This window comes from Micromys minutus (genome assembly GCF_963924665.1).
Source record: "Micromys minutus genome assembly, chromosome: 16".
Taxonomy (NCBI): Eukaryota; Metazoa; Chordata; class Mammalia; order Rodentia; family Muridae; genus Micromys; species Micromys minutus.
In genome coordinates this window covers 54,327,165-54,355,118 of record NC_137985.1, presented here as the reverse complement: position 1 = coordinate 54,355,118, position 27,954 = coordinate 54,327,165, and the positions used below count along the sequence as shown (strand labels likewise).

At 39.5% G+C, this 27,954-nt stretch overlaps 1 protein-coding gene across 1 annotated transcript; it reads left to right on the top strand.

Moving 5' to 3' along the window:
* Positions 1 to 43: 43 nt before the first annotated feature.
* On the top strand, positions 44 to 26,350 carry ZWILCH (zwilch kinetochore protein; the record flags this gene model as incomplete). Its single annotated transcript, XM_080930528.1, has 18 exons — positions 44 to 96; positions 2,897 to 2,948; positions 5,695 to 5,790; positions 6,613 to 6,731; positions 7,247 to 7,446; positions 8,478 to 8,548; positions 8,965 to 9,120; positions 10,816 to 10,887; positions 12,969 to 13,062; positions 13,887 to 13,942; positions 14,779 to 14,878; positions 15,410 to 15,489; positions 17,597 to 17,753; positions 18,217 to 18,245; positions 19,758 to 19,894; positions 20,228 to 20,323; positions 21,851 to 21,963; positions 26,262 to 26,350. 18 exons carry the CDS (start codon positions 44 to 46, stop codon positions 26,348 to 26,350), a joined length of 1,770 nt encoding a protein of 589 aa, XP_080786654.1.
* Positions 26,351 to 27,954: the final 1,604 nt, after the last annotated feature.

Genomic DNA, 27,954 nt, shown 5'->3' with positions numbered 1-27,954 from the left:
GTTCGGTTTAGCCGCTCCGCCAGGAACCGAGCCCACGGCGGGGATGTGGGCGCGTTTGAACCGCGCGGCCGAGGAGTTTTATGCTCGTCTTCTGCAGTGAGTTGTGGTTTGGGAATAAGATGGAACTTTTCCTCCCGCCCTAGTGTCGTTTGCCACAGCTGAGACTTTCGCCCCCTACCTACTCTCCGGATCTGGGATATGAGAAGCAGGTCTCTGCTGTGCAGTGGGTCGTGCTTTGCGGAGGCCCAGGCTACTGTTCGCCTCCCGAGAGGAGGCAAGGTGACAAGTCAGTTTACGCATTTTGCAGAATACACGCTTCTAAGTTGAGGCTCCCCGGATACGGAGAGCTAGCTGTCATCCTGCCTCATGCTATTCCTGACTCTTAAGAGACATACAGAATTCGTATCGATCCTGTTGCTGAGATTAGAGGCGTGAGCCATGCCAGAGTGTAATGTTTGCTCCCTGAGTGTAATGTTGCTACAAAAGGACCCTGTCAACTTCTACATTCTGTAGAAAAAGAACTAGTGTGTTTTTGTTTTTCAAGATAAGTTTCGCTGTGTAATACTACCTGTCCCGGAACTCGATCTGAGATCCACCTGCCTCTGCCTCCAGAGTGCTGAGGGTTAAAGGTGTGCGGTGCCACAGCCCAGCTAAAACGAGTGTTTTTAAAGAAACTAATGATATCTTTGAGTTCAGGAACTTTAGTTGTTTTTAACTGCTGTGGTATTTCGTCGTGCTGTTATGGTGTTAAGTACTTTATTGTTGCTTTAAATTCAAGGTCTCTTGAGCTTGGACTTGTAAGCATCCTGGCCCATATCCAATGTGCTGTCATTATAGGCATGTACCATTATGCCCAGTTTTTGAGGTGCTGGGAATGGAACCCAGGACTTCGCATATATTAGGCAAGCATGGTTGTTTTGTGTCTATTTTATTACCCCATTGATACAAATTTATTTGGATCCTTTATTCTTACTACTTCCTGGTTGTTTTCATCTTTCCATGTATAAACTCTTTTCACTAAGAGTATCTCTCACAATGCCTACCTAGAAGTTTCCTGGAGATCTCAAAGGCATCACCACAAACCTGAGATGAAATTAATTCTTCCCAATATGGCATTTTAACTCCAGAATTCTTTCCATTCTAAACCTAAGAGACCAGCTTTCTTCTTTTCACCTTTCCCAGAGGATTGGAGGTGGGCATCTTGTGCATGCTAGACAAGTCTCCTTGTTCTTGCCCATCTCCATTGTCCTGCTTTGGACCATTATTATGTCTCTGAAATGTTACAGGTGATTCAGTTACTGTCCTCCCAGAGCTCTCAGTACCTCCTAACCGATAGTTTACTCTGGATTCATTCAAGACTGAATGGCTGGTTGGCTATCCCCAGGAACTAACAAGAATGTTTGATAAGCAGTTGCTGAATGACCAAACAATATCCTTGTATTAAAAGACAACTATCTTTAAGGGGAAGTCACAATCTTGGCCCAGAGAGTTGGTTCAGTAGCCACCAAATCTCGTGTCTTGGAGCCCACACAAGAGGAAGAGAAAATAATTCACAAATTGTCCTCTGACCTTGGCAAGCACACACTCACACATATACAGGTTTAAATAAATATAGTAAATTAAAAAAAGTCTTGTGCAATATAACAAAGGTTGATCCATCAGGCTTGCTTTTGTGTTCCTAGATCACTTAGGTATCAGATCAAAAGATGCAAACTATATCCTGAGATACCTTTGGGGCTCATTCAATGATCAAAGCTTCTTTTCCCTATAGATCTGGCTGGTCTACATTTTGGTATTTTATTTGAGTCTGCTAATGGCTTATAATGTATGTACTCTGTGATCATTATTAAATTATTAAATACCTTATGAAACAGAGCTGAGCAGTTAAGAGCACCACTTCTGGTGACCCACGGCTATCTATAACTCCAGTGTCCAGTATGGTGGAAGGCGCCATTATCCTCCTCTGGCCTCTGAAGTTACATGCTTGCTTCCCCCATCCCCTTATTAAAATAGCAAATATCTCTTAAAGTCCAAAACTTTTTTTTTTAGTTGTGTTTTTTAAACAGACTCCAAATTGTGCAACCCAAGTTGCCCTGGAACTTGTCAGATTCCTGCTTCAACATTGAAAATGTTGGAATACAGGTGTATTCCATCTCCAGAAGATTTTTACATTTTTAGTTTTGTTTGTTTTTAAATTAATCTGAAGGGATGGCTCAGGTGCTAAGAGCACTTACTATTCCAGAGAACCAGTGTTTGGTTGCCAGAGCAGGTGTAACAGACACATACAACTCCAGCTCCAGAGCAATTCCCTCTTGGGTACTTACACCTATGCATTCATTACTCACTCCCTTTAAATATATACACATAATCAAAAGCATTTGTTTATACATGTTTATTTTATGTGTATGTTTTGCCTGTGTGTATACATGTGGGCTGGTTTATGCCTGATGTCTACAGAGGTCAGAAAAGGGTGTCAGATACCATGGAACTGGAGTTAGAGGTAAGATTATAAACCATCATGTGGGTGTTGGGAATCTCAACCCAGTTCCTTTGCAGAAGCAGCAGTGTTTTAACCCTAAGTGATCTCTTTAGGTTCCACTCCCCACCTCCAAATTGTTCTGAGACAATGTGTCACTATGTATCCCTGGCTGGCCTGGAACTCAGATCTGCCTGCTTTTGTGGGGATCACAACACGCCCCCCACCTCACCCCCCAGGCCCACCCCTACTTTATCTTTCCTTGCTTAATTGTTTCCCTTCTGCAGCTATCCTTAGAGCTGTTGTAAGGACTAAACTTTCTCCACTGATAGGTAAATAAAAGTACTAGCTATTCTCTGAGTTTAAATAATAATAAGGGAGATCCTGCAGCTCTTTTTCACACATTGTTCTGCTTTTCAGGGAATTTAATGAAGAAAAGAAAGGAGTCTCTAATGACCCATTTATCTATGAGGTATGAGCAATTTATTTGGTCTTAAACACATGGTTTTTTAATCAGGTTTTTGAAATTACATATGATAAATTTTACCCTTTTAGGAGATGGTTCTATGAATTTTTAGAAATACCTTCAAGAGTGCACCATACCTATTATCAAAAGTGTAGACTATTTCCTGTCTAAAAATAAAGTATACAGTTTCTTGTCTTTCTTTTTCTTTCTTCCTTTTTTGTTTGTTTGAGACAGGTTCCCACTGTATAGCCTTGGCTTTCATGGAATTCAATTTTAGATTAGGCTAGCCTGGAGTTTAAGAGATCTACCTGTTTTGGCAAACTGTGTGCTGGAATTAAAGACGAGTGTGAGCTTTTAAAATTGAATATATGTATTTGAGATTCATCCTGTTGCTCTGCTTCAGTAAAGACACTTGGGTGATGTCCAGATTTTACAAATAATGTCTAGATTTATTAAGACTCTTGAATTTGAGGTCAGCCTCTTCAGAACTAGTTTTAGGACAGCCAGGGCTACACCAAGAAAGTCTGTTTTGGGGAAAGAAAAAAAAAGAATCTGTTATGTGTTAGATGTTCCATAACTAAATTCCTCATAGTTGGGAATATACAACCTGTACCTGTGAAACATACAGCCAATAAATTTTTAAAAACCAAGCTAGGGTCTGGAGAGATGGCTCAGTAGTTAAAAGCACTTGTTGCTCTTGTTGGTTGTTACTAAGTTCCCAGCACCCACATTGTAGCTCACAATTGTCTCTTAGTCCCAATCCCAGGGAATCTGAAGTCCTTTTATAACCTCTGAGAGTGCCAGGTACACACATGTTGCAGATATATATGTAGGCAAAACATGTAAAGTAAAAATAATCTTTAAAAAATTCTAAAGCTATCAAGGAGAGAGAAATAATTATTAATAAAGATTAATGTACATATCTAGATTTATATAGATGCATGGCTAAAATATTTATAAAACTCAAAAATCACCAGGAAGGGCAAAAACTGGTAGAAAAGACATAGGACATGAAGTATGGTTCTCTTTCACTGTCAGGGTTCCCGCTAAGCAAACACAACAGTCAAGCACAGTCCCATCCAAGCTCGCCATCTCTGCGTTCTTCCTGCCCCGGACCCATGTTTCTCTCCTGCAGCTGTAGTAGAAGGTTCACAGGCAGTGTGAGTTTGAAGTTGATTCTCTCAGTTTTGGAGACTAGAGGAGTTCAATGACAGAATGGGCAGGTTAGTTGTCATGGTGTCCCCCCAACACCTGCTTCCCTAGGCACATGTCCTTCTTCTCCATTATGTCTGTTGACTCTGAATCTTTTCTGTAAGAATAGCAGTCATTGAGTCTGAACCCCACTCTCCAACTCAGTTCCTTTCAGCTTGATTGGATTATATTTGCACATAAGGTCACATTCACAAAAATTGAGGTTAGTGCTTCCAGATTTCTTTAAAGGACACAGTACAGCCCTACAATAACTGAAACTTAAAAGGCTAGATTTACAGTATCCTTGGTTCTCTGAGCTAGTGTCCATAGGTGTCTTTGGCTTCTTTGTGGGTTCTTCTTTCTTTCACCCTTCCAAACCCCTCTTCCAGATAAGGGAAGAAAAAAAGGATAGAGAGAAAAAGAAAGAGACCCCTGAATAAAGTCAGGGATTGGAAAGGGGGCAATATTATTGATAGACTACTTCCTGATGATTAGGGGCATTGAGTTTCTTAGGGCAAGTTTGATATTCATCATCAGGATATCTAATTTCTTCCTTTTTTAAAAGATTTATTTATTATATATAAGAACACTGTAGCTGTCTTCAGACACACCAGAAGTGGGCATCAGATCTCATTACATATGATTGTGAGCCACCATGTAGTTGCTGGGATTTGAACTCAGGACGTCTGGAAGAGCAGTCAGTGCTCTTAACTGCTGAGTCATCTCTCCAGCCCCCTAATTTGTTCTTGTAATGATGAAAATATTCATTGTGTTGACTGGGTTTTCTGACATATCTGAAGGGCAATTTATTTGTACCAATATGATTTTAGGTATTCATTCTAAGAAAGTAATTCATGAATGTTAGCTGTCTATTGTTTTATTGCAACACTTAACTGGAAAATACCAAAAAATAACGTTTACAGAATTGCTATATACCAGCTGTGGTCTTAGGTATCCACAGATCCTTAGTAACTAGAAAAGCAGTTTATGATGTGAAACCATGAAAACATGTTATCTTTATATGTGAGTCATGCCTGGATATGTATTAGATGAGTACAGTAGTTGACTCCCCAGAACCCACACGAAGGTGGAAGGCAAATTTCTGCATGTTGTCCTGGACCTCCATGTGCACCCAGGAACATATACACAATCATACACATACATAATACATTTTTTAAAGAAGAAAAGTAAAAAACTGTTTTCACATTTTTGTACAATACATGTATAGTACATTGGAAACGAGATTTTTTTTTAAAGATTTATTTATTGTATATAAGTACAGTGTGTCTGTCTTCATGCACACCAGAAGAGGGCATCTGATCCCATTATAGATGGTTGTGAGCCACCGTGTGGTTTTTGAGAATTGAACTTAACCACTCTTAACTGCTAAGCCATCTCTCCAGCCCCTTTAGTCAGGTTTTCTAAACATGAGAAACGACATGGCAAAATAAGTGCACTCTTTTTAAAATATTTTGCATAGTTCAAATTCCTTTTGTAGTAAATTTTGTGTAATTGGTCTGTAGTAGTTAAATATAGAAACACTGCACTCTATTTTTTACAGGCTGATATACAAGTACAGTTGATCAGCAAAGGCCAACCAGATCTTCTGAAAACTATTCTAAATGAAAATGACTTAGTGTTTCTTGTGGAAAAAGTGGTAAGTATTGGGCCTTGTGGTTAATTCTTAGTAGTCACTTTTGTTTTACTTTTTTGTTTGTGGTTTTTGGAATTATCTCATATTACATTTTTTTCTATTAATGAAAGAATACATATTCTTTTAGGAGTAAGCACAGTAATTTCTACTGAAATATAATGCCAACCATAGATAAATACTTAATACAGACTTTTATCATAGATTTTAAAAAAAGAAAGCTATGTGTGGTAGTTGATGCCTTTAATCCCAGGCAGAGGTAGGTGGATCTACAAAGGATAGCCAGGGCTATACAGAGAAACCCTGTCTTGACAATAAATAAATGAATGAATGAGGGTAGAGGGCACTATGTCTGAGTGTGGTGCTGCATACCTGTGATCCCAGCCTAAGGACCTTGTTTCTGAATAAATAAATAAAAGGTAAGGTTGAGGGCTGTGTACGCTAAGGTCATATTGCAGAAGCAGGTTGTCCCATTTGGGAAATGAATCTGGGCATGACCCATAGGTCTCCTGCAGCATTTACTTTAGTTCATCATACTGTGTCTGTCATCTCTTTTCTTCCATCATCAGATGCTTCTTTTATAGGAAGAAATATAGTCAGGATCTTTGGGAGCTGAAAGATGACTCCGTGGTTAAGAGTACTCTTGTTTCTCTTGCAAAGGACTGGGTTTGGTTTGCAGCATCCACATGGCAGCTCACTATTGTCTGTTACTCTAGTACAGTGCTCTTAACTGCTGAGCCATCTCTCCAGCCTTCCGGGTAGTTATTTTCTACCACAAAAGAGAATGACCCCTACATCTGATTCAGTAATCTAAAACATTTTTTAAAGGTTTTGGAGAAGGAAGAAATAAGTCATGTTGAAGAACCACAGTCTGAAGAAACTGCTATTTCTGACCTCTCTACTGGTGAAAACATTAGGCCACTGGCCTTACCAGTTGGGAGAGCAAGGTAAGTTGGTTTTATTTTTATAAGTGTAGAGTTAGGGATAGAGAATAGGACTTGAATTGAAGCATTGTTGGGGCCGAGGATGGGGGTGATGGAGGGGGTTGGTTTGGTTTGGTTTTTTGAAATAAAGTTTCTTTGTGTAGACAAGGCTGGCCTCAAACTCACAGAGATCTCTCTTGTCTTCTTCAAGAGCAATACATCTTCTTAACTGCTAAACCATCTTTCTAGACATATAACTGTTAGAGTATATAATATATCTTGTATTTTTCTTGCTGAAATATGTAAACATACTTGTATCTATGTATTTTATCTCTTCATTTCCAGATTGTTTCTGTGAGACACTTCACACTGTCTTTTTTAAATAAAAAAAAAAAAAAATAGAGGGTGGGTGTTGCTGGGGATTGAATTTAGTGTTTCACACGTGCCAAGCATGTGCTCTCCCACTGAACCACACCTTCAGCTTCAAGGATTATATGTGTTGCCGTTTTATAATTGTTTTCCTGTTCCTTGTTTTTAAGGCAGTTAATTGGGCTTTATACCATGGCTCACAATCCTAACATGACTCATTTGAAGATTAAGCAGCCAGTGACTGCCCTTCCTCCTCTTTGGGTGAGATGTGACAGTTCCGATCCTGAAGGTACCTGTTGGCTGGGAGCTGAGCTTATCACAGCAAATGACGTCATTACAGGGGTTGTCTTATATGTGGTCACTTGTAAAGGTGAGTACTCGGGCTTGGTATAGTTGTTTGGTGGTATTTTTGGGCTTCCATATAGGAGGGAGTAAGTAAAACGTAAAATATTGAACTTTGAGTTTATACTCAACAGCAGGGAGAGGTACTGTAGAAACTTACATAAGAAATGTCTTATGCCTGCTTTGTTTGGGTTTAATTTAATTTAAAAGATTACCTTTTTGGAAGGAGTCGGTTGAGGCAAGATTGTCCTTGACCTCTTGAACTTACTATTCTCTCTTTCAGCTGTGGTATAAAGCCCAATTATTCATGATTATACATGAATACCACCACACAGACTTTTTAAAAATATTAGTTCTTTGTGGCTTGGGCTAGTCTTAAATATGTGAGCCCAAGCAGTTGAGACTACAAGTCCATACCAGTATGCCTAGCTATTTAATTTCTTATAAATATTTGTGGATGTGTACATTTGTTTTGTTTGTTTATTATAGAGTGTCTTTATAGCCCAGTCTTGTCTCAAATTCAACATCCTTCTGTTTCAGCCTCTAGAGAGCTAAGATTTTAGATGTGAGTTTCCATGCTTGGCTTTAATTATATTCTTTTTTAAACAAAGTCTCATGATATATAGCCCAGGTTGTCCTGAACTCAGTACATGACCAGAGTGGTTTGGGACTCAAGAAGCTCCACCTGCCTTTGTCTCTTGAGTGCTAGGATTAAAGGCATCTGTCATCATGCTAATAAGCTAGTTACATTTTGTTTTGTTTTAATTAGAAATAAAATTTTTTCACACAATATACTTTGATCACAGTTTTCTCAACTTTCAGATCCCTCCCTTTTCCCTAACCACTGAACCCTACTTTTCTTTCACTATTTAACACCTTTTGTTTGTTTGTCTTGTTTTCTGAGGCAAGGCCTCACTCTGCAGCTCCGTCTGTCCTGGAACTTACTCTGTAGACCACCACCACCTGGCATAACCTTCCAGTTTTAACAGTATAATTTGGAATTAAACCAATCTTTTTTTCTTTCTCTCTTTTTTCCTTTTTTCATCTCATGTCCTGTAGCTGATAAAAATTACTCTGAAGATCTGGAAAATCTAAAAAATTCACACAAGAAAAGACATCATTTGTCTGCTGTGAGTATTTGTCTTACAAGCTTACTTACATGGTTCCTAGTTGATCTGCTGGCCTCAATGAACAGTTCTCCTATTTCTTTCACTATGACTTGATGTTTCTCTGTAGTGTCAGAGTATTTCTCTTTATTTCTATATCAGCCTGGGCACAGTTATCCCTTGCTATCTGTGAGGTTGGTTCACAGACTACGCTCTCAAGTCATCAGATATGGGTCCACATACTGTATATGTGCTCCTTCTATTTGGCTAATGTTTGTGGCTTACAAGAATTTTTGTTTTTTCTTTTTGCATTTGGATGGTAGTGTGGAGTATGGGGCACCCTACTTTTTTTTTTCTTTTGGGACAGAAATCATGGTGATTTTGATAGTAGTTTGGTCATGTGAAGTTGATATTGTTGATCTCCTGTGCCCTGTCTTCAGGTAACAGCCAGAGGCTTTGCCCAGTATGAGCTCTTTAAGTCTACTGACTTGGATGACACGGTTGTCCCATCACAGACTTCAGTCACTCTGGATCTTTCCTGGAGCCCCGTGGATGAGATTCTTCAAACCCCTCCCCTGTCTTCAACTGCAGCTCTGGTAGGAATGAGTGAGTCCTGTCTTCTCTTTAGGCTGCTCAGGCTCTCAGTGCTCTACACTTCCAGCCTTGACATTCACTGGATGTTAGGCTGTCCCACCAGACAACTAATGGAGGTTAATCCTGTTGCTATGGAACTTTACCTTCAAGAGATGATTACATACAGTCTCTCTGCATAGTGACTCAAGAGAAGTCCAATTCTTTCTGTTCCAGGCACAGTGGCTTATGCCTTTAATCCCATCACTAAGGAGGCAGAGCCAAGAGGATCTCTTGAGAATTTGAGGCCAACCTAATCTACGTAGTGAGTTCCAAGACATCCAGAGCTACATGCTGAGACCCTGTCTCAAAGAAAGAAAGAAAAGAAAGGAAGGAAGAAAGGGAAAGAGAGAAAGTTCTCAAAATATTAAGAATAGAACGTGTTGTGTTGAGCATTCAGTCAAAAAATAAGAAATGTTTAAAGGGTGAACAGTATCATGATGAGATACTTTAAAATTAAGATTATATTTGTTGGGGCTGGAGAGATGGCTCAGCTCTTCCAGAGGTCCTGGGTTCAATTTCCAGCATACCCATGACAGTTCACAATTGTCTGTCTCCAGTTCAAGGGGATCTGGCACACTCACACAGACATACATGCAGGCAAAACACCAATGCACATTAAAAAAATATATTTTAAAGAAAAGATTTGTTTTGGTATTGGAGATTATGTATAACATAATAGGCAAGTATTCTCCCACTGGCTTATGTCCTCAACTAACCTTTTAAAGATCTATTTCAGTGATTTTTTAAAAAAATATTTATTTTTATATGAATACACTGTAGCTGTCTTCAGACACACCAGAAGAGGGCATCAGATCTTTTTACATATGGTTGTGAGCCACCATGTGGTTGCTGGGAATTGAACTCAGGACCTCTGGAAAAGCAGCCAGTGCTCTTAACCGCTGAGCCATCTCTCCAGTCCTAGAAATCATGTTTTAAACTGAGTTTTGCACACACCTTTAATCTCAGCATGGGGATCTCTGTGAGTTCCAGATCAGCCAAGGTTACACAGAGAAACTTTGTCTCAAAAAGCCACTTAAAGTCTAGGGCTGGGTTTATAGCTCAGTGGTAAAGTACTTGGCCTATATCCAGTCCCTAGACTGTATGATGTGGGGATAAATATTTTAAAAGAATATGAAAAACTTTTTAAGCAAAAGTTAAAAAGAGAAGAATAAAGAATAATATGTACAACTGTGGATGTAAATTATGATTTGTTTTAAAAAATATATACTCAAAAGCCTTCATCATATTAACAGTGGTTCTTCTGGAGAATAGGATTATGGGTATTTATGTTTTTCTTCTGTAGTTGGAATTTACTTACTTGTTTTTAAGTACTTCAAGTTATAAAGCTATAGCTTCTTGTGTGTTGGTTTAGTTAGTAGACTAACACACTAACTTACTGGGACTTTGTTTTCAGTGTTGTCACAACGCCAAGTATAAGGGAGGCAGTTGTTTTGTCTTCATGGTACAGAAGAGATCAATGGTCTGATTCAGATTGTGTATCAGGATAGTCAGATCTGTAAGATCTTGGGATAAGATGTTCTGATTGTGGTATGGACTTTATTCACTGGTGCTTTATAAAACATGCAATTGAAATGCAAGTCACAATGACTTAGAACATGGGTTGCCAATGAGAACTGATGGTCTTTGATACTTTTTAGAATATCAAAGTACAATCAGGAGAGCCCAGAGGTTGTTTGAATCATCTTCACAGAGAGCTGAAATTTCTCCTTGTGAGTATCCTTCTGAAACTTCTTTCATTGAATTACGTATCTTCATGAAAATTGTTTCACAATGTAACTTTGGTTTTCTTTAAAGTTTGTTCTAAGTGTTACTTTTCACTGTACTAGACAATCACAGTTATTTATGTGGCAGTTGTCTTCGAAGTGAAAGGGAGTATCACTTACACAACAGCTACACTCTTTCTTTCTACTTTACCTGCTGAATTGTACAAACCATCACCACAATTAGTCTTATCACTCCTAAATGAAACCTTGTATCCATAGTACTGTTCAGTACTCACTTCACAGCCTTACCAGTCTTTGGCAACCACTAATGCACTTATAGTGTTTCACAACTTTTGATTACTACTTAGTATCTAATTTATGGATATACTGCATTTTGTTCATCTTTTCATTAGCTGTTGAATGTTTCTTTCCTTTTTTTTTTCTTTTGTACTTTTTGGCTGCTAGGAATGATATTAATGTGAACATTTATGAAAATTTTGGGTGATCATAAATTTTCTGCATCTCTGGTGAAATTATTAGGTCATATAGTAACTGTTTAAACCATACTTGTTCCTACACACACACACACACACACACACACACACACACACACACACACACAAGTTCAATCCTTGTGTTATATAGATGCATGCAATTTTTTTTACACATACCTCCTGTCTTTCTCTTTACTCTTTTTGTCCTTTTGTCTGCCCTCTTTTTGTCTTTTTTAATTATATTTTACTTATTTTGCCTGTTTATTTCTTAATTATATTTATTTATATGTAGCATGTATTATGTAGAAGGTCAGAAGCCAGCATGTGACAGTTCTTTCCTGCATGTGGATCGTGGAGATAGAACTCAGATTATCACTTAGCAGCAAGCACATTTATCCTCTGAGCCTTCTCACTGGCCCTTATTTTGTACTAGTCGGTTATAACCCTTTCACCTTTGTTTGGCATACTGTTAAGAGTATGCATTGTTTTTCAGTAGACACTGGGCATTCCACATGCCTGAGTCCTTGTGACTAGGACCATCCTACACATAGCAGTATGTTTAAACATCTCAGACCTTTTCCATAGACCCCTCTGTAAGCAAGTATGAAATGATCTCTTTTCTGTTGGAGAAACATTTTCTTTTTCCTGGGAAGAAAGGAATTGCTAACGACTTGATCCTGTCATTTTATTAGAGTGGCATTAGTGGATATCATTTCTCATGCAAAGCAAAAATCTTGTGAAGTTTCTCAGTCTTTTGCTCTGTTCCTTCCGTTCTCTATTGTTTGTTCACTCTGGTTGGAGTCATTCCTCATGATCCTCCCCCTTTGTCCCTGCTGAGTTGCAGCAGACAGAACCCTCACATTGTTGGTCCTGTAGCTAGTACAGCCTGTCTTGACTGCCTTTCCTTCACTGTGCTTGAATTTTTTTTGTGTGTGCCTGTGTGTGTGATTGTATTGTGCTTGAATAAACTTGCTTTTACTTTCACATTTGTGGTTTCATTGTTACTTCACCTGTATTGTATCCTTCTCCCTGGATCACATGTTATTCTGTGTGCATAGCATTGTAGTTGAGAATACCATTCATAGAACAAGCCTGGTGGATATGTATCCTGCTTCTGTTTGTTAGTAACTTCATCTGGTTACTGAAGCTTTCTTAGCCTTAGTAAAATGAAGATAGTAGTAGTTTCTGCCTCAAAGAGTTTTGTTAAGAATAACACACTACATACAAAGTCCTATGACAATGCCTAGTGAGTAGCCAGAATCCAAGAACCCTTACCATAGGGCAGGAAAGAGAGCTCAATGGTTAAGAGCACTTTTTGCTCTTCCAGGGGACCTGGTTTGATTCCTATTACCCACATGGTACCTCATAAGCATCTGTAACTCCATTACCAGGAGATCCAATGACCTCTTTTGAGTTCTGAAAGCACTAGACACTATATAAAGCAGAAAACACTCAATATGTGCAAGAAAGTAAATAAATCCTCTACTGTTGCTTTAAAGAACTGCTACCATAATTGATACTATTAAATATATTCCTATTAACTAGGCTATGATTTTTGCCAACATGTTTTCTGACTGTTAAATTGTTTTACAGGTTTTGGCTGATGGCATCAGGACTGGTGTAACTGAATGGCTTGAACCTCTGGAAACAAAGTCTGCTGTTGAATTTGTGCAGGAATTTCTGAATGGTGTTTGTTTTCATAATCTGTTTTTGTCTGTTGCTTGATTTTAATTAAGTACATATGCTTGCTACATTTAAATTAAATAAATCAGTTGTCTCTCAGCTTTATATAGCTTTGGGTCGTAATACATTAACGCTGTGATCTGATATGGTTGGCGAGATAGCTTTGATTCTAAAATGTCAAAGATAGATGTATTGTAAAAATTACAAGATTAAGTTTGATCCAAGCCTGGCAACCCAAACCTGTAACTTTGTAAGGCTATGGAGAGGCCCAGGCAGGACTGTCAGCTTGCTGTAGAGTGCTTTCAGTGTCAGTCAGGCTAGGCAACTTAGAAACCCTGTCACAAAGGGAAAATACACAAGTGCTGGGCCTTTAATCCCAGCACTCAGAAAAGCAGAGGCAGGTGGTTCTCTGAGTTTGAGGCCAGCATGCATACACACACACACACACACACACACACACACACACACGAACAAACAAAAGTAAGAAGAGGGCTGGGGATGTAGCTCAGTGATAGAGCACTTGCCAACCCATACTTAAATCTCTAGGCTTGACCAGGCTTCGGGACTGTAAAAAAGAGATTGTTGATGTGGAAACTTATGTAGCACAAATAAGTAAATGTTGAGATTGTAGAAGAGTGATGTGATGGTATCTGAGCATCTTCCACATGGCGTCCTTGTCTGGCGTCTGCTTAAACAGTAGCTGTCATGGTGCTGATGTGCTGCAGTCCCAGTGTGCGCCTACTGTTCCCATTTGCCTGACAACAGAATTAGGATGGAAATAATACAGGAAGCAGAAATCAAAATCAATTTAATATGCCTTCTTTTTAGACTTAAATAAACTGGATGAGTTTGATGATTCTACAAAAAAAGACAAACAAAATGAGGTAAGCAACCCAGGCATAGTAGTGAATGCTTTTAATCCCAGCATTTGGGAGGCAGAGGCAAGTGGATCTCTGAGTTCACAGCCAGCTAGGTCTACAGAGCAAAATTTTAGACAGCCAAAGCTACACAAAGAAGCCCTGTCTGGAAAAACAAAAAACAAAAAAAAAAAAAAAAAAAAAAGGGAGGGAGGGAAGGCTAAGCAGTTACCAGACACTTACCCTGCTTTTGAACTCTGGTGTACTGCTCCCTTTCATGTTGTAGCGTCCCAGGTCTTCTTCAATCCTGTGTTGTCTTTGTTGTTTGGCTGCAGAGAATAGATAACGGTTATGCTAAAGTGCTGTAGAAAGTATTGCCATAGTGTACGAAACAACACGAAATGCTGTTATACCCTGCCATAATATGCCATTGTGAAACTAACAGTTTCCACCGGATGACAAGAAAAGGGGTCAAAGCCCACTTAAATATTCTCACGTAGGGAGAAAATTGAGAGCTTACGTTTAAGCGGTATGGTTTTGCTGTTATTGTTTGGGGTTTGGTTTGGTTTTGAGACAGGGTTGTGCTCAGGCTAGCTTCAAAAGCAATTTATTCAACTTCAGCCTTTTGAATGCTAGGCTTTATGGATATGTAACTGTTACCATGTCTGGTCAGTCATTACAGATTTAAAACAACTTTAAAACTCTGATTTTCTCTATTCAAGTATGTCTCCAATTAGTAAATGAAATTCTGAGAAAAATAACATTTCTATAATTCTTTGTATATATTCATGTCTTCATAGCTCTCAAAATAGTTTTCACTTTAAAAGTAAATAAGTGGAGTGTTCTGGTTGCTGCTTTTTCAGGCAGTGAGCCATGACGCAGCTGCAGTTGTCAGATCTATGCTTGTCACAGTACGGGGAGATCTCGATTTTGCTGAACAGCTTTGGTGCAAAATGAGCAGCAGTACGTATCCATCATCATTAAAGTGGGCTTTGTTTGTTTGTTTTAACTTTATGTGTATCAGTGTTTTGCCTGTGTGTACCACGTGAGGTCAGCCTGCTTGCACAGGCCAGAAGGCAGTTTAGATCCTCTAGAATTAGTTATAGATGGTTGGGAGCAGTATGGGGATTGAACCTTGGTCCTCTGGAAGAATAACCAGTGCTTTTAACTGCTGTGCCATCTTTCCAGCCCCTTTTTATGCCTTTTAAAATATAAAGCTTAACTATGTTTATATGAGGTGTAACTATGTTTACAGGAATCAAAACAATTTTATAAATTATAATTCATATATAACAATTTTAGATAAGTAGATAGAACAATTGATTGATCGATCTACCAAATGTTATTTGGCAATCTGAGCTATATCTTCCCTCCCATTTTAAATCCGCCCTCTCACCGCTAAAGTAGTGTTTTTGTTTCTTGTGTGTGTCAGTAAAATTGATGCTCTAATCAGTAGAGATGTGGAAATGATTTCTGTGTAACTTGGTTTTCAAGGTGTGGTTTCATATCAAGACTTGGTGAAGTGTTTCACATTGATCCTGCAGAGTCTGCAGCGTGGTGATATACAGCCATGGGTAGGTTGAAAGGTGTAAGTAGAATGTTTTCTCTATGACATATAGAAACCAAACCAAACAAACAAAAAGAGAGGATTTGATAAAACACTGGATCACAGTCTGCATTGACCTTCTAGCTGTGTGAACTTGGGGCTCTTTACGTCTCCCTACCTCACTGCCCTTATCTATGGTGTGAGGGCTGGACTCTTCAGAATCATACTGTTATGTTGGGGTAAATTGGTTTAATGCATACATGGTACCTAGTGTCTGGCTTGGCACATATAAGTTGTTGATACTGTTAACTGTTCTGGAAATGAATGTTTTCATAGGCCATTTAAAAACTAGGGTGCTCTTTACAAACCATTTTTCATGACTTGAGATTCTCAAAATGTAATATAAGTTTGAACCAGCAGTGTTAGGATCTACCCAACACTCATGCACAAAAGCACATATCAAGGCCAGGCATGGCACGACATACCTGTAATGTCAGCATTTGGTAAGAAGCAGGATAATGATCACGAGTTGGAGGTTAACCTGGGCTATGTCTCGAGACCCTGCCTCAAAAACAACCCTCCCAAAAAAGTAGAGTTTTGTCCCTCAGAATACTTAGGGTTTTTTCTTTTTAAAAATATATTTCTATTTCACGTACATTGGTGCTTTGCCAGCATTTTTTTCTGTGTGAGAATGTCAGATCTTGGAGTTACAGACAGTAATGAGCTGTGGGTGCTAAGAGTTGAACCCAGACCCTCTCCAAGATCAGTCTGTACTTGTAACCACTGAGCCATCCTCCAGCCCATAATTTTCTTCATAGGAGCCAGATACTGTAAATGATGTGTGCTTTCCTTGTGAGATGTGTAGGAAGCAGTAATGTAGCCTCATGACACTGTGTATAAAAACTGCCGAGACTGTGTTGGCTAATGATGTAGAAGGCATGGAGCGTCATAAGATGTAAATTTTGAAACCAAATCATTCGGGACCAGCTGGGCTAAATTCTTAGTAACAACTGCTGAGAGAAGCCTTACAGATAACTATGTTCTTTGCACTCGAAATTTCTGTCGTATGAATTTTTCAAAGTGTGGTTACATTACTTTTACATTGAATAAAAAGCAAAATAAAAGCTTTTAAAGAGCTTATTAGGAACCATTTTAAATAACTTAGCCACCAGTTCATGATAAAAATTAGAACTTTTGTAGCTGTGTGAGGCCCTGAGTTGGATCCCATCACCAGGAGCAATAATCAGTGCTGTGAAGAAGATAGAGAACAAGCACAAGAGCTCACTGTGGGCAGGAGCAGCTGTGGGTGTTCTCAGCTTAGCTCTTGAAATGAAATTCTGTGTTTGTGGAGTGTTGGTGAGCCTGAGCCTGCTGCATACAGTGAGGGAAAACCGTGGGAATCCAGTTTTTAAAAAAATGCAGAAGACTGAAGAAAAGAGCAGCAAGATGCCATTTTACAGATTTTAAAATCAGTTTAATAATTGGTGCCGAAGTTAAGTGTGAGCTGATAGCCCTTTGTAATTTATAAATAATCCAAGTTATATTGGATGTCACAGCTGAAAAATAACTTGGTCATATACATAGACCCTGAGAAGCAGAGTTTATGGTTCTTCAGTCTACTTTATTGTGAGTGAAGACTGATGTTAATGAAGATGCTCAGTGGTGCTGCAGTCACCCAGGAGAACTCTTAGTTGTATGGTCTCTCTGGCAAAGTTAAGCTTACCACTTTAGGCCTTCTTTGGCTGCTTTAGATTTTCAAAACACAAGTGAAGTAGGAATAGCTTTTCTTTTTCTTCTTGGTTTTTAGGTAATGCAGTATCAAATTGACTATCTAGCAGAGGTGACTGACTTTAAACTTCTGATACACATGCACTGCCAGCTCCCTGTGCACCCAGAGCTGAGGATGGACCCAGAGCTCTGGGCACACTAGACAAGTGCTCTAAAGCCACATTTCTAGCTGGGAGTGGCACCTTAGGAACTCAGGCTAACTTGGGAGCTTTTATTGAAAGAATATTTAGTGTCAGGAAGCTTAAACTGTAGGATGCTAGCTAATCTTAAGTTCATAATCTTATTTTGCCTATTACAGTTACTTATACTTAAATTTAAGAATTTGTAAACACTTTTTCTATTTCTAGTTGCACAGTGGAAGTAACAGTTTACTAAGTAAGCTCATTCATCAGTCTTACCATGGCGCCATGGACAGTGTCTCTCTCTCTGGAACTACTCCACTTCAGATGCTTTTGGAAATTGGTTTGGACAAACTGAAGAAAGATTATATCAGCTTTTTCGTCAGTGAGTCCTTTTTCCAACTTAAAAGCTTGAAAAACTTGTCAGTTGCCATCCATAACTACTCTTAGTTTTTACTTTCCTGGTCATTGTTGTCTGGCTTTACCTCTGGTTGTCTATGAAACAAACATTTTCCTTTTCTGGGCCTATTTCCCACTTTAATCTATAAACACAGTAGATTAAATAGAGCTGTACTGTTTTGTTTTGTTTTGGCTTCTAGATAGGAGTTTCTTTGGTATTGTTTTAAAATGTGGTATGGGGGTGAGGGGTGCACCTGTGAATACATGTGAATGTGGAAAACACCTTCCTGGAGTCAGTTCTTCCTTCTACCGTGTGGGTCCCAGGCTCTGGCTTGGGTCAGGTTTGCTCGCAGGCGCCCTTACCTTCTGAACCTGCTGTTGCTGCTTAAAAGATTTTTTTTTAAACTGGAAAACCCTAAAGCTTATTTGCATATATGTTTTCTTGATAGGTCAGGAACTTGCATCCTTGAATCATTTGGTGAGTTTCTTTCTCTTATGTAGTTACAACAACACACATTTGCTAAGTATCTGTAATGCGCCAGTCTAGGTGCTAAGAACCACAGTGAGCCAACTGATGCCAGCCAGTTATTGCTATTCCTCAAAGTAAACTAAAGGTGCTTGTTCCAGTCATGTTTTCTCTGTCTTCATGCAACTGATTATGTTGATGCCACTGCTCTACCGAGACTCTGACCTAGATTGTCAGGGAATCTGTAAGAGTGTATTATGTCCTTTTGAGTCTTTTGAAGGATTATTTGCTAAAGAAGTTAGAACATTCTTTAATGTATTGGCTCAGCACCAATATCAGGTTCTATAGGATGCTCTCAGCATTTATCATGGACCCTCCCCACAGCACGACAGTTTATTTCAGAGTGACAGTGAGTAGTGACATCTCCTTTGCTTCTTGGTCGTCTTAAAGGCTAGCCTGGGACGAGTTTTATTGCTGCTTTGTATTTTAAGACAGGAGTTAGTTTACTTTGTAGACCAGGGCAGTTTGAAACTCAAGAGATTTACCTGCCTCTGTCTCCCACATGCTGGTGATTAAAGCATCACCACCACACCTGACTCTGGGCAGCATTTTACAAGGAACAGGTGATAACTATCTATTATATCTATTATATATGAGCCTAGAACTTGCAAACATGATGTGCTTTTATTACCATAACTAGGTGACAGACTATGCATTAATCAATAATATATATAATAATATAAACAGTATTATATATAACAGTATATAACTTATATGCTGTGCATAACATTAATATTGTACAATGCATATGATATATTTTATATATTATTACACGGTGCATCATGTATTAGTATATATGCTAATATATGTTTACATATGTTATATTATGTATTAATAATATATATTATTAATTAATGCATAATCTCTTAGTGGCATAGTTATGGCAGTAAAAACACATTGTGTTTGTAAGTTCTGGGCTTGCTCAAAGGGAAAGAATTATACAAAGTGTACCAGCAGGCTGGAGTCTTGGCTGTTGTCAAAGTCGGCTTATTTCACTGGATCTCAGAAATACAACTGGAAAGTTCAACAGTTTATGATACTGGCTTAGCTTACCAAGTTTCTTCTCCAAAAGCTGTGCCGATGTAACAGTAGTATGTTCAAGGGGGAAATTGCCAGGCTCTTGGTTAGTTTCTCAGACTTCCATTCACCAGGTATGGAGGGAAATAGAATGGTCTTGCAGACTAGCCCTTCATGCCATCCTCAGTGATTAGTGTTGGCTGCCCACATTCCCTCCTTTGTCAAGCTGCGTGGGATCAGCTTTCATAGACGGTGTCGTTTGTGTCCAGCATTCTTAGCAGAGACCATGGTTTAAGGGCAATGGTAAAAAGTGGTGATCGTGTGCCGTCGTGGCTGCCCTTTCCTGTTATCAGGCACCAGGTTTGGATGTAGAGAAAATGGCCGCTTCTTCCCAGGGGCTCTGCTTAATCTTTGCTTGCTTACTTTTTTCATATTTCTGTCTTCCAGGAATACTTTATTTCTCCATCAGTCACCACACAGGAACAGGTTTACCGTGTTCAGAAACTCCATCATATTCTTGAAATATTAGTCATCTGCATGCTTTTCATTAAACCTCAGCATGAGCTTCTCTTTTCTTTAACACAGTAAGTATTTCTTTTTGTTTGAAACACCATCTCATTTGTAGCCCAGGCTTACAGGTGTGAGCCACCACTTAGCTATGTTCTCAGCTCAATATGTTTTTATATAAGAAATCAGTCTATATAAACTTTAAGTGAATGAGATTCTCTTGGCCAGAAAGAAAATGTTGTCTTTAAGTTTTCTCTGCAGTGGATAAAAGGTGGGCGTGGGAAGGTGGTATTTACTGTTATGGCTCTGATTTCATTCCTTCTGTCCATGTCCTGGTCAGTGGTAAGATAGGAAGCCTTTATCTTTTCTGACAGCTCTTATTCCCAAAAGAGATTGCTTTATCTTTTTAGATCCTGCATAAAATATTACAAACAAAATCCTCTTGATGAGCAACACATTTTTCAATTGCCAGTCAGACCAGCTTCGGTAAAGAATTTGTATCAAAGGTAAGCAGCTTAATTACGTTGGACGTTGTGGGCAGTTTGGAGCCCATTTCCCATAGGATTTCATGACTCGGTATGGCTCAGCCTGGTAGTCCTAGTCCTGACTCAAGGCCTTTCCTATTTCTTCTCCCAGAATTTCTGCCACTTAGGACTTTGATCCTCTAGCCTTTGTTCTGTTAGTTTATAGTTCTGTCACAAAATCACGGGAGAAATAGTAGGAAGAAATGACAGTGATGGGCATGGCATACATGCACCCCACACATGGACATTCTCACAAGTACACTAAATAAATAGAAAGATGGCTGGGTGGGGTGGATGAATGGATGGAAGTTTAGAAAAGTGTGGGGTTAGATGGCTCAACTGGTAAGACAATCACTCACTGCACAACCCTTGATGACCGAAGTTCTTAGATCTTCAGGACTCATGTAATGGCTTGAACATGTAATTCTGCCGGTGGCTAAATGGGAGACAGAAGAAGCCACTCGACACCAGTACAGCAGAGATAGTGACAGCCCATCCTCAGAAAACAAGGGACGCAGAAAACTGACCCTAAACGCTGTCCTCTGACCTTCATACAAGATGTGGGACATGCCTGTCTGTACTCACACTTAAATACAGCTTTAAAAGTTTTTGAAATGTGTTTATTATTGTTGTGTGTGTGTGCATGCTGTGTGGAGGTCAGAGGACCAACTCACAGGAATCAGTTCTCCCTTTCATCATAGAACTCAATTTATCAGGCCTCTACCTGATGAACCATCTCTCCTGCCATGACAATCTTTTGAAATTAAATAAACTAAATAATTAAATAAAAAATGTTAAATGCTACTCTTTTATAATGCTGTTTTCTCCTCTTGTGTTTTCTTTCAGATGATCTTTAGTCATGTAATCCCCAAACCTCACTCTTATTCCTTACTTTTATCTTTTAAATAATTATTAATCTTGAGTACCTTGGTGCCTCCCTCAACCCCTGCATGGTTCTTTCTTCCTTTCTCTGAAGGAAAGGAGAGGATAGGAACAGGGTCTCACTGCCTAGAACTCTATGTAGTTCATGCTGGTCTTGAACTTGTAATCTCTTGCCTCAGCCTCTCATTTGCTAGAATGACTGAGCCCACCACCACACTTGGTTTGCACACTGCTTCTTTTATGTTCATTAGTGTTGCCTGCATGTATGTGTGAGGGTGTCAGAAGCCCTGGAACTTGAGCTAGAGACATATGACCTGAATGTGGATGCTGGGAATTAAACCCGGGTCTTCTGGAAAGAGCAGCCAGTATTCTTAACTGCTGAGCCATCTTTCCAGCCCTAGACTATTACTGTTTTTTTTTTTTAATGTTTTGCTTTTCTTTGAAATATGTATATTTTTTATCTCCCTTTCTTGACTGTACTCCCAGTGCAGGGATTGTGACCTATTTATATCTCTACTCAGTGCTTGTCACATAAGGATGTCACCAAGTGACTAGAAGGAAGGAAGGAAAGAAACAGCTGCTGCTTGGGTATTAATTTTAATTTTCTTTTGGTATTTTTTTCTTCAGTGAGAAGCCACAGAAATGGAGAGTGGAGATCAGCAGTAGTCAGAAGAGGCTGAAAACAGTGTGGCAGCTGAGTGACTGCTCCCCTGTGGACCATTCCAGTTTCCACAAGTCTGGTAAAGACAATCTGTAGTAACTAAGTCTTTATGGAGGAATCAGGCCTTTTCCTGAACTGTAGGTATGAAGCAAACTTGAAAAGAAAATCTGCCTTTTGTGCCATTGTGAGTTTTAGAAGAATTCAAAGTATAATAATCACTAGTGAGTGCTTTTCCTTATCCTGTATAAAAGAACCTTTGTCGGAGCTGGAGAGATGGCTCGGTGGTTAAGAGCACAGACTGCTCTTCCAGAGATCCTGAGTTCAATTCCCAGCATCCTCATGGTGGCTCACAACCATCTGTGATGGGATCTGATGCCCTCTGCTGGTGTGTCAGAGCACAGCTACAGTGTGCTCACATAATAAGGAAAGAATAGGGACACCGTGGAGAGGTGAGTGCTGAGATGGAAACATGAACTCTCTCTACTGTAATCCTGGTGGTTCTTCCTCCCTAGTACATTCTCCATAGCTGGAATCAGGGTTGGCAGTTCTGGTGTTGTCAGAGAGCTTATAGTTCTTCCTGTAATTAGCCGGCTCTCTAGCTTCTTCTGTAAGCACCTTGGAAACCCTCATCTTCATGCGTACTGACTGTAATGTCATCTTACTCATATGGGCCTTAACTGGTCACATTGAACTATTACAAAGGTTTTTCTGACAGTAAAAGATTTCAGATTCCTTAATCAGCAACTGGTTGGAAGACAAATAGTTTTGTATTCTATTTGATACTGTCGTAGTATCAAAAAAAATCTTTTTGCTCTGATAAAATACCCTAATGAAAGGAACTTAAGGGAAAAAAAAAGATTTACATTGGCTCATGGTTCAAGGTCGAGAAGTCAAGGCATCAGGAACTTAAAACAAGCAGCCAGCTACACTGTATTCGAACTCAGGAAGCAGAGAGCAGAAGATGAGTGCATGATGCTGCTGAGTTCCCTTTCTTCACTTAGAGTATCCAGGCTCCCTGCCCAAGGAATGGTCCTCTTCGTAATTAAGACGGGTCGTCCCACGTCACTTAACATAACGATTTGAAATTAACACCAACACATCTTGGTCACCGTCACCATATAATTAGCACCCGGCTTTTGGTATTATTTTATATTTTAGTTCTTTTCCTGTTACTGTGATAAAATATTCGCACAGAAGCAACTGGAAGTCAGTGGTTTTATTTCATCTCACAGATCACCACCCACTGTGGTCAGGAAGTCAAAGCAGAAGGAGCTTGAGTAGCTGTTGATAGAAATCCTTAGTCAGCAGAAGAAGGCAGCTCGTGTGCTCCTGTCAGCTTCCTTTCCCTACTTTAAACCCGTCAAGAGTGCCTGGCCCAGGGTTAATGGTCTATCCCTACCAGATAAGTCTTCACATTTCAGTTAGCACAATTCAGACAGTACCTCATACCACTCCCACTCTTATTTCCAGGTGATTCTATCTGCTACAGATAGATAAAAATACCGAAATCATTAAACTGAAAATTTTTTTTTTGGAAGCCATCAAAAAAATCATGTTGTCTTAGTCAGGGTTTCTATTTCTGCACAAACATCATGACCAAAAAGCAAGTTGGGGAGGAAAGGGTTTATTCAGCTTACACTTCCACACTGCTGTTCATCACCAGAGGAAGTCAGGACTGGAACTCAAGCAGGTCAGAAAGCAGGAGCTGATGCAGAGGCCATGGAGGGATGTTACTTATTGGCTTGCTTCCCCTGGTTTGCTCAGCCTGCTTTCTTATAGAACCCAGGTCTACCAGCCCAGGGAATGGCTCCACCCACAATGGGCTGGGCCAGGGATGGCTCCACCCACAATGGGCTGGGTGGGCCCTCCCCCCTTGATCACTAAGTTGAGAAAATGCCTTACAGCTGGATCTCATGGAGGCATTTCCTCAACTGAGGCTCCTTTCTCTGTGATTAACTCCAGCTTGTGTCAAGTTGACACAAAACCAGCCAGTACACATGGCATGTGGGGTTTTGTTTGTTTTGTTTTTCAGACTTTTATGTATATAAGTACACTTTCCCTCTCTTCAGACATAACCAGAGGGCATCAGATACCATTACAGATGGTTGTGAGCCACCACATGGTTGCTGGGAATTGAACTCAGGACCTCTGGAAGAGCAGCCAATGCTCTTAACCTCCAGTCCCCATGCCATGTGTTTTAAGTATGATATAAAATTTAAAATCTCAAGGGGATTAATAATCAGCTCTGCCAGGGTTGGAGAAATGGTTCAGAGGTGATCTTGCAGAATCCTTGGGTTCATTTTCTAGCACCTACATCAGACAACTCAAAGCTACCTATAACTTTAGTTGTAGGAGATTCAGTGCTCTCTTCTGGTCTTTGTAGACACCTTCACATAGTGATGTACCTAAACATGCACACACAATTTTTAACATAATAAACCTTATTTTTAATTTCAAGTATATAAAAAAAAATTTGCTGTATAACAAAAAAAAAAAGTTAAAAGGCCAAGCAGCAGACATGGTAAACTAGAAAATCATGTTTATAGCATGTATTCAGAAGAGGAAAATGTCCTAGTATACTACAAAAAAAAAAAAGAAAGAAAGAAAGAAAGAAAGAAAGAGGAAGAAAAGAAAAACCTCTAAGATTACTTGAGGCAGGCGAATCTCTCTTTTTTTTTCCCTAAAAGATTTATTTATTTATTTCATATATGTGGGTACATTGTTGCTGTCTGCAGACACAGTAGAAGAGAGCATCAGATCTCACTACAGATGGTTGTGAGCCACCATGTGGTTGCTGGGATTTGAACTCAGGACCTCTGGAAAAGCAGTCAGTGCTCTTAACCGCTGAGCCATCTCTCCAGCCCACAGATGGATCTTTTTTAAGTTTGAGGCCAGCCATGACTACAAAACAAATTCCAGGACAGCCAGGGCAGCACATGGAGTCCCTGTTTCAAAAAGTAACGCATGCATACATGTGCATGCACACACACACTTAAAAACTCAGTGGGAGAATCATAAACAGTTTACCCAAAAGGAAATTCAGAGATCATTCAAAAATAAAGTGCTTGGAAGCTGGTGTGTTGTGCCATGCTTGTAATCTCAGGCACTTGAGGTAGAAGCAGGAGGACCAGGAACTCAGAGTTCTGAAGCCTGAAAACTGGTTCAGCAAGGAGAGCTGAGGTTAGGGATTTGGCTCAGTGGTTGACTGCTTGCCTGCATGCACCTTGACCACTATTGCCAGCAATGAGATGGGGCTTAGGGACAGGAACACAGTCAGTGAGATTCTTTTTATCTTTTTCTTTATTAAGTAAAGTTATAGCTGGATATAGTAATACATACTTGCAGTTCTAAAATTTGGGAAGTAGAAGTAGGACCTCAGAAGTTCAGGTCATCCTTGGCTACATAGTGGGTTTAAATTAAGGCCAGCCTAGCCTGCACGAGACAGTCTTACCCTCACCAGAATTAAACAAATAAACCAATGAAAAGTAAACATTAAGGAGATTAGATGGTTTTCATTGGACTTAAGTCAAAGCTAATTTGGTAATTTTGAGTTTACTAATGATACTGTGCTCCTAAGTAAAACAGTTGACATGAAGAGCAGGGAGACAGACTTAGAGGATGAGCACACTTTGAGCTACCATGGGAACAGAGAATAAGGGAGAATAACACTTGGAAGTAATGGAGTAGAAAATCAAGTGTCCACTAGAGAGTGGTTCACCAGTGGGTGCTTAGCAAATGACAGTAGTAATGGTAAAAACATGGAAGTCACAAAGGTAGTGGACACAATCCCTCTAAATGCTAACTGGCCTGTTTCCTTGAAGCACAGTAGTCACTCTTTTAGAGGGTAGAAAAATGAGGGTACATTTAGCTGTAAGGCTGTACTTTCTGTCTGGGGATGGTGGTGCACACTTTTGATGCCAGTACTTGGGAGGCAGAGAGTTTGAGGCCAGCTTGGTTCTATGGAGTAAGTTCCAGGACAGTCACGTCTACACAGAGAAACCCTATCTTGTAAAACCAAAAGGGGTCTGGGGAGGCTGTAAATCCTATGGATTTCTTCTCTAAAATTGTTATGGCATGATTCAGAAAAGGTACTTGTTGAGCCTCAAGTGGTGACACAAAAAGTAATGTAGTTAGTTCTCAAGGGAAGGTAGCTCTTTTTGTTTGGTTGGTTTTGTTTTTTACTCTGCTTTGAATGTGAAGTTGTTCAGTCAAAGCTCAGAACAACAGAAGGATATGCTGTGTAAATAATTGCCCCAGCTGAGTTTTGCCAAACAGATTCTTTCCAAGTGGAAGTCGGGTGCCATCTACACTCCTCAACTGCTGTGTGGTGAAGTCAGTGGGGAGTTCTGACTGGCTTCATTGTCTTTCTGCTTACAGAGTTTTCTGAGTTGACATTGAATGGTAGTCTGGAGGAAAGGACTGCCTTCATTAACATGGTTACCTGCAGCCAGGTACACTTCAAGTAATGCACGCTGAGGGTCCTCGGAAGCTGTCTTCTCTCAGGTATGTTGTGATGTGTACCTTGTGTTTTAGCTATTTTTACATTGTCAGGACCACATCCACACATCAGGAATATAACTGTTCACCAGCCATCCCTAGATGGCCTATCAGGTTATTACTTTACTTTGCAAGTCTCCAGTTTCTTTGTATCTTTTGTTGGCCACTTTTGTTGGTCTCCTTAACTGTAGAATCAAAAAAAATTTTAATCTGTAGTGTTTGATTTCAAAATCATTGATAAAAGAAAAAATTGTAAACAGACCCCCAACTTTGCATGAAGAGAAAAGTTTTGTTAATAAACAGTTTTCCTCAGCCAAATTTCATTGATCCCTAAATGTAAATACCTTTAGAAAAATTTGATTTTTAAAATAAAAAACGAAGCACCTCTGAGCAGTGGTTGTGCATGCCTTTAGTTTCAGCACTCAGGGCACAGTGACAGACAGATCTCTGAGTTTTGGGCCAGCCTGGTCTACAGAGAGTTCTAGGACAGCCAGAAGTACACAGAAAATTCCTGTCTCTATGAACCTAAAAACTAAAGTCATCTTATTTTGAGTTGATATTAGCTAAAGGATTGATGGAAAATCCTCTTGCCTTTGGTTTTTGTTTTCTTTTGTTTCTGAGACAAGGTCTCTCTGTGTAGCCCTATCTGGCCTGGAGCTCACAGAAATCCACCTGCAATTAAAGGTATGTACTACCTTGCCAATCAGGCCTCTTTGTTACATAAACAAAAATAAATAGAATTAAATAATGAGTAAAATGCCTGATCTTACCATTCCCCCTTAAGCTTCATTTACTCTCTAATAAATGGAGATAAATTTTATCATAGTTACAAAATAAAATGAACTTTACTAGGGTTTTTGTCTGTTTTGATGGGATCTCTGGAGCTCACTATGTAGATCCAGCTAACTTTGAATTCACAGAACTCTCTCTCTCTCTGCATCCTGAGTGCTGGTATTAAAGGCATACTCTACTGCACCTCGCTTTTTTTTTTTTTAAGATTTATCTTATGTATATGAGTATACTGTAGCTGTCCTCAGACACACCAGAAGATGGCATCAGATCCCATTACAGATGGTTGTGAGCCACCATGTAGTTGATGGGAATTGAACTCAGGACCTCTGGAAGAGCAGTCAGTGCTCTTAACCACTGAGACTTCTCTCCAGCCCTGCACCTAGCTTTAGTTTAAATTGAAAACAAGACAAAACTTTGGTTTGCCATCAGAGTGTGGTATTGTAAAGTCTTCTTTGCTGGCCACAGTGCAGTGGCTGTCACTCATGGTCTCCCTCAAGAGGTACATATCCTGCTCACTTGCTGCCCACCTGCCTAGCTAATAGTCTTCAGCCTGAAAGGGTTTTAGATTGAGGATGGCCATCAGATAGGACACTGCTCAGAGACAGTGATTTGTACATTAAAGTAATTTTTCCAGATAAATGAAAAATCATCAAGTTATAAAACTATACACTGTGTTCCTAATTTTGAAAAATGAGATGTATGAATGATAGCCAAGTATTAACTCTGACTTGAGGAGAGCTGAGACTACAGGTTACTTTTATTTTATTTATGCCTATTTTAT